This window comes from Galendromus occidentalis, unplaced genomic scaffold, assembly GCF_000255335.2.
Source record: "Galendromus occidentalis unplaced genomic scaffold, Mocc_1.1 scf7180000077530, whole genome shotgun sequence".
In the NCBI taxonomy this organism is placed as follows: Eukaryota; Metazoa; Arthropoda; class Arachnida; order Mesostigmata; family Phytoseiidae; genus Galendromus; species Galendromus occidentalis.
The window spans coordinates 832,473-846,697 of NW_003805518.1; the positions used below are offsets into that span (position 1 = coordinate 832,473).

Consider the following 14,225-nt stretch of genomic DNA (forward strand, 5'->3'; position numbering starts at 1 on the left):
TATCAACCGTGTTTTTTTTTGCGTGACGGAATATTCTCGCGCGGCAGGTGCGATACGCGAAATGTACGGGAGAGGCTCTCTCAGTTTTCGAGTCGGATCCGGTCCAGTTTCTGGTCTATTGATTTTCCATGGAGATGATACGTGGGAGATGGCTTCATTTTGATCCATTAACGATGACCATTGCCAGTGGAATGATGAGGCTAATTCTTCAAATTGTAAAATTGAAAGATGAATGACTTGACGCTTCCCCATTCCCCTACCTAAGGATGTCTCCATTCAGCCGAAAGCTAACGATCCGATTATGCAAGAGCCGGGCAGACAAAACTTCGATTCTGAACAACAGATGGAGCATTGCTTTGGCCATTGTTTCCTTCGAAATGACTCCCCGACCATTTCCGGTCCCAAATCCCAATTATGGCTCTTGATCCCACAATCGATTGGATAAATTCGTCGACGACCACCTTCCCGTCTCCATGGCTCGACCGAAGCTGAGCCTTCGCCAGTCATCAGTATCAATGGGAACGATGATCGTTTCAACTCACTTCGAGCGACTGCCGTTTCGTGGATGAGTCGATGCACGTGAGCTTGCTTACGCTCCGCACACGTGTCCACGACACACGAGGGGTGACAGGAGGGACAGTTGCTCGTGCCTGAAGACCCCGGGAGCTCGCTCCAGGAGTCAAAAGATTTCCGGTCCTATGGTTTTGGGCTTTTAAAGTTATTGACTAAGTTCAATACTTCCGATTCGGTAAGCTCGTGAAGCCATCGAAGTTTGCTAGAAGGCTCCTTTGATCTCTCACGTTTCCGTGGTCCAGGGCTGACGAGGACAGGGGAATTACTCGGGGAAGCTCGAGTCTTGTTTTTCCAAGGGCCCGCAATACCTCGCAGCTCCCCCTCCATGTCGTCCCGGATACAGGAGACCAGACAGAAGAAGTTCGGAAGACAGTAGAAGTTCAATAGGTAACGATAGCTTCCGTGATCCGATTGGGGCGAGTCCTTCACTCGGCAAGCCTGTGCGCCATGCTCACTCCATGTGAGCCAAGACTGATGCATCGTCCGAGCGGAGCTCCGCGTGTCCGGCTTTTCCAGGCCGAATTAACTTTCGGCCTCTAAAAGTTAGTTCGGCAATTAGCTTTTGCCGAAGTTATCGGCCGAATTAATCGAGCAACCGCACATTTCCTCGAACCGAACTTCGAAAGCTTTCTCTGAGCCCGGCTATGAGGGTCCAGGAATCTACGCGCCCGTCAAAAGTCCCGAGCCTTACCCGCTACTTTCACGGTGCCATCCCCAAGGCTTGTTCCGAGAGCAACGACTTTATTAGGGCCTCGTCAACCCCCCCTCCACGAAGATTCATGGTTGGAATGAGATACGGGAGATCTGCGGCGCAGTCTTGTTCCACGCCCTGAGTAGCGAGTGAACAAGCTCCACGGCCTTATCGAGGTCTAAGTACGCCTGGTGCACGCGGAGCTAGAGCAAGTCAAGGGCGGAGATTGCAGAACGGCTCCTCACGAATAAGGTTTTCTTTTCTCGCATGGTCGCCGGATTGACCGGAGTCTGAATTCAGTTGACCGAGTCAAGTTCCGAGCCGCGCACTGTCGATCTGCGGCGGCAAGCCCAGAGTGAAGACTTCATCCTCTGATGAATCTATTCGAGATGGGTTCGACGAAGTTTTGATGGAAATGCGACTCTCATAAATTTCGCCAGAGGCACTTAGAGAATGATGACCTCCAGTCCAGGTCATATGACGACTTTCGTAATGGATTTCAGCGAGAGACTTCGGAATTTTCGAGGAGCCCGTAGGGTAGAGGGAAAGCTCAACGGACAATTTCCGCAACAGGATTGGTCGGTTCTCTCCAAACGGTGGCTGCAGAGCCGTGCCGACTCCTTGTCGACACTTTGCTCCCCGGACGGTACACCTTAGTGTTCTCTATGGGTTTTCGATCAGACGCATACTCATCCTCCAAGTCCCGGCTCCCTCAACAACAACCCCTGTCCCCCACCCTAGCTTCAAGGACGCTTCGTTCACGGTCAACAGTCCACCGAACGATTCGCTCCCCGCTGAGGGACTGCAAGGATTGCAATATGATTCCGCACGGTACGCTTAGGCCCGCGAAGGATTCTGCAGTAATGAGGCGCGGCTTTCAGCCTAAATTGGAATGACGATAAACTGAAGTGCTCAGACGATTGACCGGAGGCCAGAAGGTCCGAGGATATACGTACGTGAAGACATAAGGGAGAAACATAAAGCTGAAAGAACGAGTGAAGATCAGGGGGATCCCCACAGAGGAAAAGGCGAGCGGATGTAACTTCGCGCTGCTCTATTTGAGTCCAGCCCCGGAGAGTGCGCATTCATAATCGGGGAAGATGTCTCCAAGTCCACGTCAACACGGTTTCAATCATTCGGTTACGGGGACCTGTGTGAGAAGAAACTCTAAAATCGTTTCTTCCAACCGAAGTATCGAACGAGCCCCCGATACAGGGAATAATCTGTAGATTTCATCCACACGCTGATTGAGAACAGGAACGCTTACTAAAAGAATAAAATTCTGATAAAGCGAGATTCGATCGCGTCACAACTGAAGAAAGCGGATAGAGGAATCAACGTATGAATCATTGTTGCAAGTTGGAAGGATCGCTCATGGAAGCCTTCCGTATGTGCCGCTTGGCCTTGCACGAATCCAAACCTCACGTGACGCTCCTGCTACTCAAAGTCCTGGTAAAAACTCGCCGCATCCGGCGCCTACAGCTACGAGAACGGCGCTCCTTACAGTCACTCTGACGGAACCACCATCCTGGAATGAGTCTCACGCAAAGCATCTCGGAGACGTCAAGCTATGAGCAAGCCGAGGAAAAACTAGCCGTGCTTCTAGAAGGGAAGGTTATTCTTCTACTAGACCTATTCCCTCAAAGAGCAGCGTCTTCTGACGCAATCCCCGCCGTCGACATCCCGGATGCCGATCGATGCCCTCGTTCTCGATTGCTCAGGGCAATCAAACGAATTCGAAGATTCCTATATACGGAGTATTTCTTGTTTTTTTCCTCTCACGCTCGGCAACCTCGAAATAGATTCAAGTCGACTTTGCGCATCGATGAGGGAATGATACTCACACGCGGATAAGTTTCTCCCCTGAATAATGGCGCGAGTCCCCAATCGGAAATCTGTTCCTCGCCTCGAAGAAGTAAACTACGGAGGGACGAGAGCCGAGGCGTCGCTAAGAGTGTTAGAAATATTCAACAGTCATCCGCGCTCCAAAATGCTCTGAGCGCAACTTTCGCGCATGGTGAATTCGGGAGCCGTGTATCTTTGAGCGCTGAGTCTACTGAGCGTAGCGTAGTATCCAGATCTACAGAATTATGCCTTCAGGACTTCAGGGGTTGGAACCCAGGGCTCGACATCTCAAGTGCTGTTCGGCTCTGAACCCCACCGAGTGAAAGACATGGACTAATTCATCCATATCCTTACGACTCTAGATCGTCTCACGATGTCACGCTCCGTTTATTTTCGCCGAAACCCACCTCACGCCGGTACGCGAATCGTATTGACGCTGGAATCCACGTTGCGCTAACGTTTACTGTACGCTCTAAAGTGACTGTGCTCAAAATTGACTGCGCTGAAATTCTCTCTGCGCAGTAAGACACCCCGCGCTCAGATTGACTGCCGCTCGAATGGACCTTGCGCTCATTGCGTCGGTCAGCGTGTTTCGCTTGAGAGACTCCCACTCGAGCGAAAATCGGATGTCGATTCCTAGATCTGCATGGCATGTCGATAATTCGGGTGAGGAAGAATATTGCTTTCGCAACCTAGAGACCTCGTCGGTTCCTTGTCGAGTATGAGCGATACAGGATCAAAAGTCTCCACGTCACAACGGCGAACAAGGATCTGGTAGTGAGAGTGCGATCGATCGCCGTCCGCCGAGCGCTTGAAAAGCGCTGTACAGGATGTAGTCATACCTGTATGGATGCCCCACAGTCGTGCAAGAGCTTTTCAAGGTCATTCGAAGGTTTCGAAAGAATTTCGATGTCGTCGCGTCGTTACTTCGAATCACTAAGGAATATATCCGCTGGTCTCTTGACGAGTTTTCCGATTCCGTTAGAGTCGAGATGACCTCTCCATTAATCCAAGCCCTGAGAGTTTGGGTCCTTCGTATCGTCATTACGGATAGGATGGGAAAGCGAAGAAGGGGGGCAATGACGGGAGAAAACCGTTCGTACTCCTACGATGACGTGGTTGGCTGATTGTTTTTCGGTGAGGTGATTGTGGCGACGGTTGCCCCCACGCAAGCATGACATAATGAATGCTCGCTATTTTCCGTTCCCGGGTTCGAGCTATTTGCGGCGAGAGTTATTGAACTATTCATGCACTTTCAATGAGCGGGATCGAACAAAATATTCTCGCGAGGAGCATGAATCATCCCCCGAGGAGCTCCGTGGAGGGATCGAAGGTTGGCGTTGAAGGTTGCCGTTCGGAGGGACTGCTCTCGCAGCCTGTAGGTGAGTTCGAGACTGCGAAAAGCCTTATCGATTTTCCAGAATCTTCCGCCGCAAGCTTCGATGCAACGATGATTTATGTTCCGCTCAAACCCAGAGACTTTTTCCGGGGCCTTGTCAAGTCAGAGAAAGCCTTAATCCTGCCACGGCATTCCTCCGACTATCGTGGGCACGGCGATCTCGGGTCTCTCGATTCGACGCCCGGCTCTGAGAAACCATCTCTGGTAGAGAATTGTTGAGCGTCATTATGCATGATGTCAAATCATACAGAGCTCACCCGGAGACTCAGTGGATGAAGGCCGTGCGCGTTTTATCAGCATGTATGTAGAAATCTGGCGACGCCGAAGGCTCAGATCCTCGTAGGAGTCAAACGCAGCCCGATTCCAATCCACGTCTGTTCAGTCCAAGGCTTAGGACCAATAGGCGTCGCCGGCAGACATTCCTTCAGAGGAGTCGTCGGGGACTTCCCTGTCGGAGGAAAAGTTTTTTTCGAGGGCAAATTCGCTCTGGAGTCCCGTACGGTGAGCAACGTTCCGAGGACAGCGACTACAAACGAGGTTACTCCAAGGTGAACACTTCCGAGATTGAGATTCACTCAACGATATTCGGGTTTAGGTCGACGAGCGCCTTCGTGAACTTTGTGGCCGGCTTGGGTCCTCGACGGAGAGGTTACCGCGAGGCACCATTTCACCGGTGAAATTCATGGATTTCCGCAGAGCTCCTTGACCGTGACGGTCTTCTTGTCCCTTAATTAAGCTCTGTGCGCACGAGGAAAAAATTTTCGATCCGAAAAAAGGCGGACGGGCACGGGAAGAAAAATAAGAGGAGGATCCCCGGTACGATGCGATAGAGGGAATATACGATCATAATGACGATTACGATTCGCCATGGTGACGCCATTTAACTCGATAGGGAAACCTATTGTGCTCTTCGAGTGATTCTTCCACACATTTCGCTATTTGAGAGACAGAAAAATCGCAGTCTTCGTATGCGAAAGTCCGACGTGAGTGCTTTGGCCTTCTGACCCATCGTCGTGCGACGAACATGATCCCATAGTTCTCCTCGATGGTCAACGGCCGCGTCATGAGCCATGATCCAATCTTTCACCGTGTCGAGGGGAGAAACACCCACAAGCGGAGTCGATACGAGTCCTCCTTCGCATTCGTGGAGCCAGAGCTCATGATTCTTCCGCGAGCTCTGAGAGGATTCGATTAGGGAATCTCCCGTCGCGGATACATCATCTAATAGTGCCGAAGAATTGGCCCGAGAGGCGATCGATCATTCCTTATCGGCGTCCGCGACTCGATTCCGTTCTGGCGTAGGCGTCTCCGCAGGATCGTATCCAGAGAAGGTTCACTGGAGTTCATTGCTATTGTTGCGTGATACCACGTTATAGCAATCGCTTTGAGATTCGATTTTCTACGCGCCGTTCGTGTCTCGTATCCGCCCGAAAAGCGTTGCGTGTGGAGGTACGAGTGGCGCTCCTCGTCTCTCCAGAGGGTCTTTTGCTTTTCTCGAGGAAGAATTCTTCCTGAGGCGGCTGATCCTAACCTAGCTCCGGGCTGTTTACACTTCCCTCGCTATCTTATCCGTCTCGGCTTCAATCTGCTCGCCGCTTCCATACATTTCATCGGGGCTGGCATCGAGCTTTAACCGAAGCTGATTTCTGATAAGGGATTGATGCCGCCAACTGAAGCAGAAATACAACAAGAGGCTTTAGAGGAAGCTCCTTACCTTCTCCTTCCACTAGGGGGATCGCACAAGCTTGCGCTCGGATGGGCCGAGTCGATGGCTACGGCCGGCGGCTCGGCGAAGTCGTTCGAAGTCGACTGCGACGATCCGACACATAATAATGCCTTTACGACTGCCGTGTTGAGCGAACACGCTCCGCAGCTCAATTACGGTGGCGTTCACGTGTGAGAAAGGTCGAGAGAAAGAACAAAGGATCTCGTACGATGTCCTCGTTTATTTGGACTCCGATGGCCGACGTACGTTTTGACGTGGGACACGTCTTTAGGCTCACTTGAGTAAACAACGTCACGAAAAGTGTTACGGATGTGACGTCCCGAAATCCACAGGCGCCAAAATTTGAAAAAAGAAGCGACTTCATTGACCGGGATGCATTGCTCAGATCGAAATGCACCAGACTGACATTGAGGTGCTGGGTATTAGACATGCTGCCTCCAATGATAATAACAGCCTCCCAATGATAATAACAGCTTCCCATTCTTCGTCAATTAACTTCTGTGCGATACGCTAGGGTACGCTGTCCAACTTCCGGTCGACATGTGAGCAAGAGAACTTGTTTCCAGCGGTTCGTCTGCTTACTCGTTCGATCGCCATAGGTAGAATGTATCCGCGGCCGAGCAGACGAATCGGGCACTGAGCATGCGCATGAACATATGTTTCTAGCTATTCATCTGTTGGTACGTGCGACCGCTGTAGGTCGAATGCGTTCCTTTCCTCGAGATCTTTGGGCGGACGATTCGAGTATTTCTCGAAATCCGGTTGACCGATCAGCAACCGAGATGGAAATCTGTGCTATTTCGATATCAGATCAACCCACCACAAAGGGTCAATCCACTATAGATCTCATCTTCACCAGACACATTCAGTACCAAGAAATTCTTACAAATATCACCTATTTCAGCCATCACCGAGCAATACTCACTATTCTAGAATAAGCTCATCAACCAGAACACATTTCTAGAAAAAATAAGATTGAATAAACGATTTATATCATTCCGTCACAACCGCAGACGCGTGTCCCACGTGAACCCCTGGTTCGGCTTCCAGCCGAACCTGCTCGGAATTTTTTATGATGCGCTCCTTGACCGAGGTGAGACGTTTATGCTGTGTTTATCGCACTTCGACCGCAACAAGCTCGGCATCCACGCGGATACCCAGCTCGAGCCAGACGACGATTGCAAGCTAACCACGGCGCAGATTACTGCCCGGGGGGACGTTTAATGAGGGTGACTTTTAGCTCCCAGACGTCAGTGAATTGAGTCTACAAAGCAACGAACGACCGCCAGCGGGCAGGACACTTGACTTACTCTAGTTCGGGCGTCTCACTTATTGGAGTGGGAAGTATCAACAAAAGAGAAGAAATTTTCAACTTATATGATACTTGGGGAATCCTCAATGTCAATCCAAAGGAACGCTCCCCATTGGTGAGGGTCCAAAATTATTCGACGAGATATTCCCTGTGTATCACTGACCTTTTACCGATCGGGAGACGCAATCGCCAGGACAACTCAGTGTCTAAACTCCGGAAGGGCCATGGAGACAATTTTCGAAGCAATGCCGGCTCGGGCACGCATTGGTCCGTCGATCTCAGATCATCGTGTCGCAGCTCGTGAGCTCACAGGAAAGCAAGCTTCGCGTAAGTCGCCTTCGCTCCGGTGGAGCTCGTTTGCTCCGATGCTGCCGCGCCATAGTCATTGCACGGATCTTCAGTGATTCAGTGTGCGAGATAAGCACGGCCGACTGATTCTTCGCGCTTTGTCTGGCTTAGTACAACATCATTCTTCCGTCCGGACAGAGAGATACTGGAAAAGAAACAAGGAACGAGTCAGGAGCGCGCAGTCGCTGCAGTCACTTGACTTCAACTACGACGGGGATCCGTTTTTTTACGCTTAGGATGGGAAATGATTGAAGCAGAGCCCTCTATGAGATGCGTTGTCGATACCCATCCGATTAGGATCTCCCAGGACTCCGAGAATCCAGAGAGACTGCTCACTAGGCAGTCATACGAGGTCGTTCGGAATTATAAAACAATCGCGTGGGTGTGTTCCTGGGAACCGATAGAGCTGGGTCCGATAAGGGACGTGGGACCCTATTGCTCTATCGAACAATCTCAGGATCGGCTGCAGGTAGCATTCGAACCTCCCGGCTCGACTAGCGAAACTTTGTGATCCTACCGGGACGGCATCGATGCGATCGACCGAAGTTTGCATCTCACTCCACGAGCCTGGTCTGAAACTTCCGAGTGACCGCAACCATTTGCACGGGGGAGTCTATTCCACGGCTTTGTACTTCTTTGCCGAGAATTCATGTCCTAAGCGGGACGCATCCACGGGGGATCACAAACTCAAGGAACTTCTTCGGTATTCGGGGAGTAATTCTATCGCCAAGTCTCGAACTTTCCGAGGTGCCTCAAGGTCACGCAATCAGAGATCATGCGAAGCGCTGATCGATGCGCTCGATTCGACGTTGGACGCGACCAACACAAATTAAGATCGTGAAATTCGCTGGAGGTGTGTGCATTGATTCTCCGCTACAGGGGTTCCCGTCGTCCTGAATCATGTTTTTCCTTGGACGTTGCTGACAATACGTTCGGCACGCGCACCCAGGTTTCTACTGAAGACAGAGGAAGTCACACGAGCCCGGATGGCGCTCTCGAGCACTAAATTGACCCTGGAGGAATCGAGAGACCTGGAGCGCGTCGGGGTGAGATAGGAACTTGCTGAATATTTCAGGGGGCGACGCGAAAACGCTGAGAAGTCCCCCGGGAGTCAGGGGAAACGCCGAGGCATGCTCGTCGAGAGTTTCAGACAGTGAGGGAACGTCGGCCAGCGTTCGCCGGAAGAGTCGGAGTGAAGTGCGGAGGAATTCCGAGGAGAAACGGAAAACTACGCGGGCGGGGGCAATTATTCAACAAAATTGGTTAGGCGCTCGCACGGTCTGTGGAAATAGCCTCAGAAGAGACTTTGTTCCGCTGACTGACCGACGACGTCAAGATTTTCTTTTCCGCATTCCATCGAAATCTGTCGACGGGGGGGTGCCTGACGTCACGGATCCAATCATAATTTTTCCAGAGTGAGAGAACTAATTTCCTGTCCCACAGGAGTTCGTTCTACCATTCGAACCGCTGTCGCCGTGTCCCTTGATTCGCGTCCAATAACCGCCGGCGTCGGCTGCGTTGCAAGCTACAGGAGTGATGACCTAAGTTTTTTTTCCTCGGAGGGAACGAACCCTCCCGCTGTCAAGAGAGCTGTCAAGCTTCACGGAATCAGCAGAAAAATTTGGAGACCGTTCGAGTATCGAGTTGTCGCTCGCATCCCATTAGGGAACTGCAATTAAGACATTTCTGTCTATGGCGGGCGCGATGGCAGGTTGTCGTGTGGGCAACGCAATAGCTCTTACGCTCTTATACATACCCTGTCCGAGCCCTACTCGATTTCACTCCGGGTTGAGCTTCCGCTGGAGGTAAACGCACGGCGGATGTGGATAACGTGTTTGTTCCGGACCAAGACAAATTAGTTCACGGTGAACAACAGGGGCGGCTTAAATCCTCTCTTCGACCTCATCGTCCGCAGCAATACCACGGCGGAAAGGAGCAGCAATCGGAGAACACGAGAGTAACGACGAGGAACTCCTGACCAGCTCCCGAGCACCGACATCGCAGCTATGAAGTCTTGCCGACCGCTCGATGGGCACAGTCTGTCGCGTCGTGCGACGACGGAATTTGTCCGAAGGGTCGGTGCTCGAGCATATTAGGCGGCATTCGATTTAAGGGAAGTTCATCCTTCAAGTATTCCATTTGTTTCGAGTGACATTTTCCAGAGTACACAACACAGACCCTGAGCTTGACAAGCGAAGGATCGCTCCCACGAAGTCCCGACGTAGCGAACGCGCGTTCATCAATCCATTCATCCCTCCGTGCGAGCGAGCGACCGACAGATTACCCGACCGACCGCCCGCCCGCTCCGAAGCGCACGCTCACGCGCACATACGTCAACTCACTGAAGCCTTGCGTATCCCGCCGCGGGCACGAGGAGTAGGTGGCCCTTCTCAACCCGCAGACGATTCCGGTCGGAAGGGGCAAGACAAAAAGCGTGCCTTTGGGTCGACGACGTCAGGACAGATATCCCTAATTGGGTTAGGCTATCGGACACAAGCGTACTGCCTGGGGATACTTGTGGCTCAGAATATGGTGCGTCGGTTTCGAGTGGATACCACTCTCTTCATAGTTTTCGAAATTCGTGGATCCCGATGGACCTCCGCCGAGTGATTGGGGGGGAGCTCAGAATCGACAGGACCGTTCATTTTGAGAGAATCTCGTAGAGACTTGCGCTCGACGACGAACAGCCGGAGGAACCGAAGAGCCTAATCGACATTTGCGTCGGCTGATGGTTCTAGGGGGCGCACTCTCTAAAAAGCCACTCGACTCGCCGATACGTGAATTGTTTGTCAGAGGATAGCGTGATCTCAATAATATCTAAAGCCTGCGTGTATAAAAGACAGGCACGCTTCTGTCTACGATCATTCGCGACAGTGAGACCCTCGAAAACGGCCGCCCGTAGAATTTAACGACGACTAACGATGAAAGCTAGCCTCAGGTTGGCCATGCGATCTAGCGTATTACTGGTTTTGGTGGCGTTCGCCTTCGTTCTGTCCGTGGCAGAACAGGTTTCTGCTGCAGACGCCGCCACTTCGTTCGGTGAGTACGAACCTCTCATCGAATTCGGGGGGCCTGATTTTTCTATTTTTTTTAATCTGCTCTGCACTCCCATTTTCCGGGTCGACCAATCCCAGAACGAAAGGTGCGCAAACTGAGCGTCGGGGTCGGTTCTCAGCGGTCGCGGAGCGGTGGCAGAACTCCTCATATGGATACCTCCCCAATCTCACAAGATCGATCTTGTCCCCGAATCTCGTCTTCAAGTCTCTATATGCGTCTTGGACGAGACTCGTCTCCCAATCAAGCACTGGGGAGGAAGAGCATTCTAATCGTTGAAAATAGCTCACAAGCCACTCCAACCCTTTGTTGAGACTTCGAAAGATGATCAGTTTGCTCCCGACTCGACTTTCGGTCACGATCCGATGTTATTGACGATTCTCATTGAAGTCCGAGGGCACTCAAGCGATTGAAGCCCAAGGCGGACAGCAGGTAGGGACAAGATGCCCAGAACGAGTAGAAGAAGGGAGCTCTCAATCGGTCCGAATTCAGGGTTTCCGATAATTGGATTCTGTCAGGAAGAGAGCCAGACAGCATGTCACTTACAAGGCTCGTTCGCGCGTCAGAAACACAACTCTTCCTTATTCTGGTCAATGTCGACGAGATTCGATTCGCAGTCCCTTTCAGAATCGGAATCGATCCGCCCCCGAATAATACTAGCTTGGAGGGAGATACCTGACTTTTCCGAGATCTCGTGGATAGAGAAGGGGGTCTCTCATTTTTTCGCGGTTTCGCGGTGGTCGAGATTTTCGCGGTTTCCATAAATTCCATCACATGGGTGATAGCCCTGTATACTCCGAGATCTGCTCCGTACTGAATTGCCGGAAAACTGGTGAGTCCCCGCCTGCTAGCTAATGAAAAGAGGATCTTGGGATTGCAGGAAATGACGTGAACCGCGACTTCAACACAAAACGGATCATTGCACTACTCAGGAGAAGCAGTAAGTCTCGTCACCGAACAATTCGTTCTCCGATTGAAGAAAACCTGCTCGCTTGTGACATTTTCTTGCATCGTCGGTCGTAGGCAGAATCCGCTCCACCTGACATCCGGAATCAGAGTTGTTAAGCTTGGCGGGCTTCGGAGGCGACTCAGTCAATCAGCCCAAGCCCTACCGCGAGTCGCTGATTCCGACCGACTTCTCGGAAACCAAACCTTTTCTCTGACGTGAGGGTAGCAACGGAGTAATGAAGAAGCCTGAGTACCTCCCTGATTGCAACCCTCAAGCAATCCACGACGGAGGATTTTGCCGGGCACGGCTACCTCTGTCTCGGACGGCGTTTCACGAATGGAAGTCAAGCGAAGAATCCACAGAGGTGGAGAGCATTTTGAGTTTCGAGCGTAGACTTTCTGAATATGCGGGGAATTCCCGCATGCTGCGCGAATTTCGATGCGACCTCGCAGTCAGAGAGGTCCTATCAAGGAACGCATCCTTGAACCACATTCCGGCTCCTCTAAAGGAGTGCCCGTTTATTGTCCTTTTATGTTTCCAACCTTACAAAAAACAGGAGAGTCTTGGAGAGTGGCCGCGTATCAGTGAGGGCTTCCCCAGATGGGGGAGAAGGTATTAGTGAAACTCCGGAGTGCTTCCCAATGCGTAAAAAGAGCAGAATCATTAGGTCGGATAGTATTGCTGGATCGGTGCCTCCCTGTTGCGTCATTGTGATCGGCGGCAGATTGCTGACCACTAACCTTTAGGAGGCTCGCGGTCAACTATTGCCGTCTACTTATAAGGCGACTAAGGCACGGCTCACTGGAAATTCCCAAGATGTATGCTCCGAGAATCATCGAATGTATCAGGGTGCTGCGGCGGCTCATAGGGAAAGGCGCTCGTCCCAAAGATGGACTTTGTCTTTTCCGAGCTACCGACAGAATCAGTCTCGAGCGTGTGTCTCACCCGAAAACGCAGGCACATACCTGGAAGGAAAGACTTTCGAAAGTCCGTGCTGTGCTCACGCGGAATTCAGTTCTCCCTCTACTATTGGATGCCCTCCCCGAATTTGAGGTCATGTCGCGATCATTTTTGGGGCCTTCTCAGCTTCCCGACAGGAGTCACGGATTTCTTTGAGGGGTATTCCTATCGTTTTCTCATCCGTAGATTCCGACTTGAGTCAGAACCATCATGACATACTGGCGCGCTATATTTCTACAATGTTTCTTGTTTGCGCAACGTGAGTTGACTCGACTGGAGCTCTCCTTCTCTGCTCGAAAAGGCGACCGCTCACCCAGACTGGGCTATGAATGGCAGTAGCAGGCTGTAGAGGTTTTATGACGAACTTCGTCTCTGTCGACGATGACTCATAAATGGTCGGAATTCCATGCGAAATTAATCGTCAGCCATTGATAGCTCGCTGAGTCCCGTCCGTAACCCTATGGAACTCGCGTCCCGGTCCCGACGTAGAACGACCATACTCCCTCGTCAGCTCAACTACCATTCCCTGACGGGTCTCCGCCCTGACGGCGGCGGAGTCCGAGGCAAAAGTTTATTCTGACGCTCACGGGCGAAGCCGGGAATGCTGCGTCAAAAGCGTGTTCAGAGCTCACCGAGTGATTTTCGCCGCCTTCGCGAGCATCCAGGGCCTTCGAATACCGGGTTTTCACTGCTTTGAAAACATTCCAGGCCGCCAACCGAATGCCCTCGCGGACAGCTGTAGGCTCTACGGGCATTCGTGCCTCGGAGGTGAGTGTTCCTCGCTCTCCGTCTCACGGAAGTTGTGTCGCTTGCAATATTCGCTAATCTAAGTCTGAGGTCGATTGATAATTCAAGGTCACGGCAAAAGATCATCACCGGTTACCGCTGAAGAAGTTGATGATGACGGCCCGATGTATCGTATTGACTACGACTGGCTGCAAAGCCGCATCTGAGACTCAAATACAGTGGAAGAGCGAAAGATGATCGATTTGCCCCAGGGCATCAATTCTTGGTTTGACATCGGCCTGATCCGATCTTGACACTAACCCATATCGAATGTTCTTCATGGAAACGGGGTATCAACATTCCACTCGAGAAAGCCGCAGAAGGATTGAGGAAGGGGGAGGAGTACGGGGAGCGGGAAAATCGTATCCGTGAGCTACGAACAAACGACGAATAGAGAAACGGAAGAAAAATCCTAGCGAACGATGTTTCATGTAGCGAGCGAATTCCTACCGCCACGAGAACGCAGTCCTTCGTGTCTCGAAGACCCAAGTGTTCGACGACGCAAAAACGACCCGAACATTCATTCGCGGCCAAACTGCAACGGCCCTCGCGTTATACGCCGATAGAATAATAAAAGGGATG

The 14,225-nt window shown here is 51.6% G+C and overlaps 1 protein-coding gene across 1 annotated transcript; it reads left to right on the forward strand.

Annotated features, from left to right (window-relative positions):
- Positions 1–10,753: 10,753 nt before the first annotated feature.
- On the forward strand, positions 10,754–14,225 carry LOC100901943 (uncharacterized). The gene is made up of 4 exons (XM_003748280.2): positions 10,754–10,933; positions 11,829–11,888; positions 13,566–13,625; positions 13,713–14,225. Exons 1-4 carry the CDS (start codon positions 10,816–10,818, stop codon positions 13,808–13,810), a joined length of 336 nt encoding a protein of 111 aa, XP_003748328.1. The 5' UTR covers positions 10,754–10,815; the 3' UTR covers positions 13,811–14,225.

Excerpts from the sequence above, each read along its gene's own strand:
- LOC100901943 (XM_003748280.2), top strand. The coding sequence starts at position 10,816 with ATGAAAGCTAGCCTCAGGTTGGCCATGCGATCTAGCGTATTACTGGTT. Across the intron at positions 11,889-13,565 it reads TGCACTACTCAGGAGAAGCA|GCCGCCAACCGAATGCCCTC; the intron begins GTAAGTCTCGTC and ends AAAACATTCCAG. Across the intron at positions 13,626-13,712 it reads CGGGCATTCGTGCCTCGGAG|GTCACGGCAAAAGATCATCA; the intron begins GTGAGTGTTCCT and ends TGATAATTCAAG.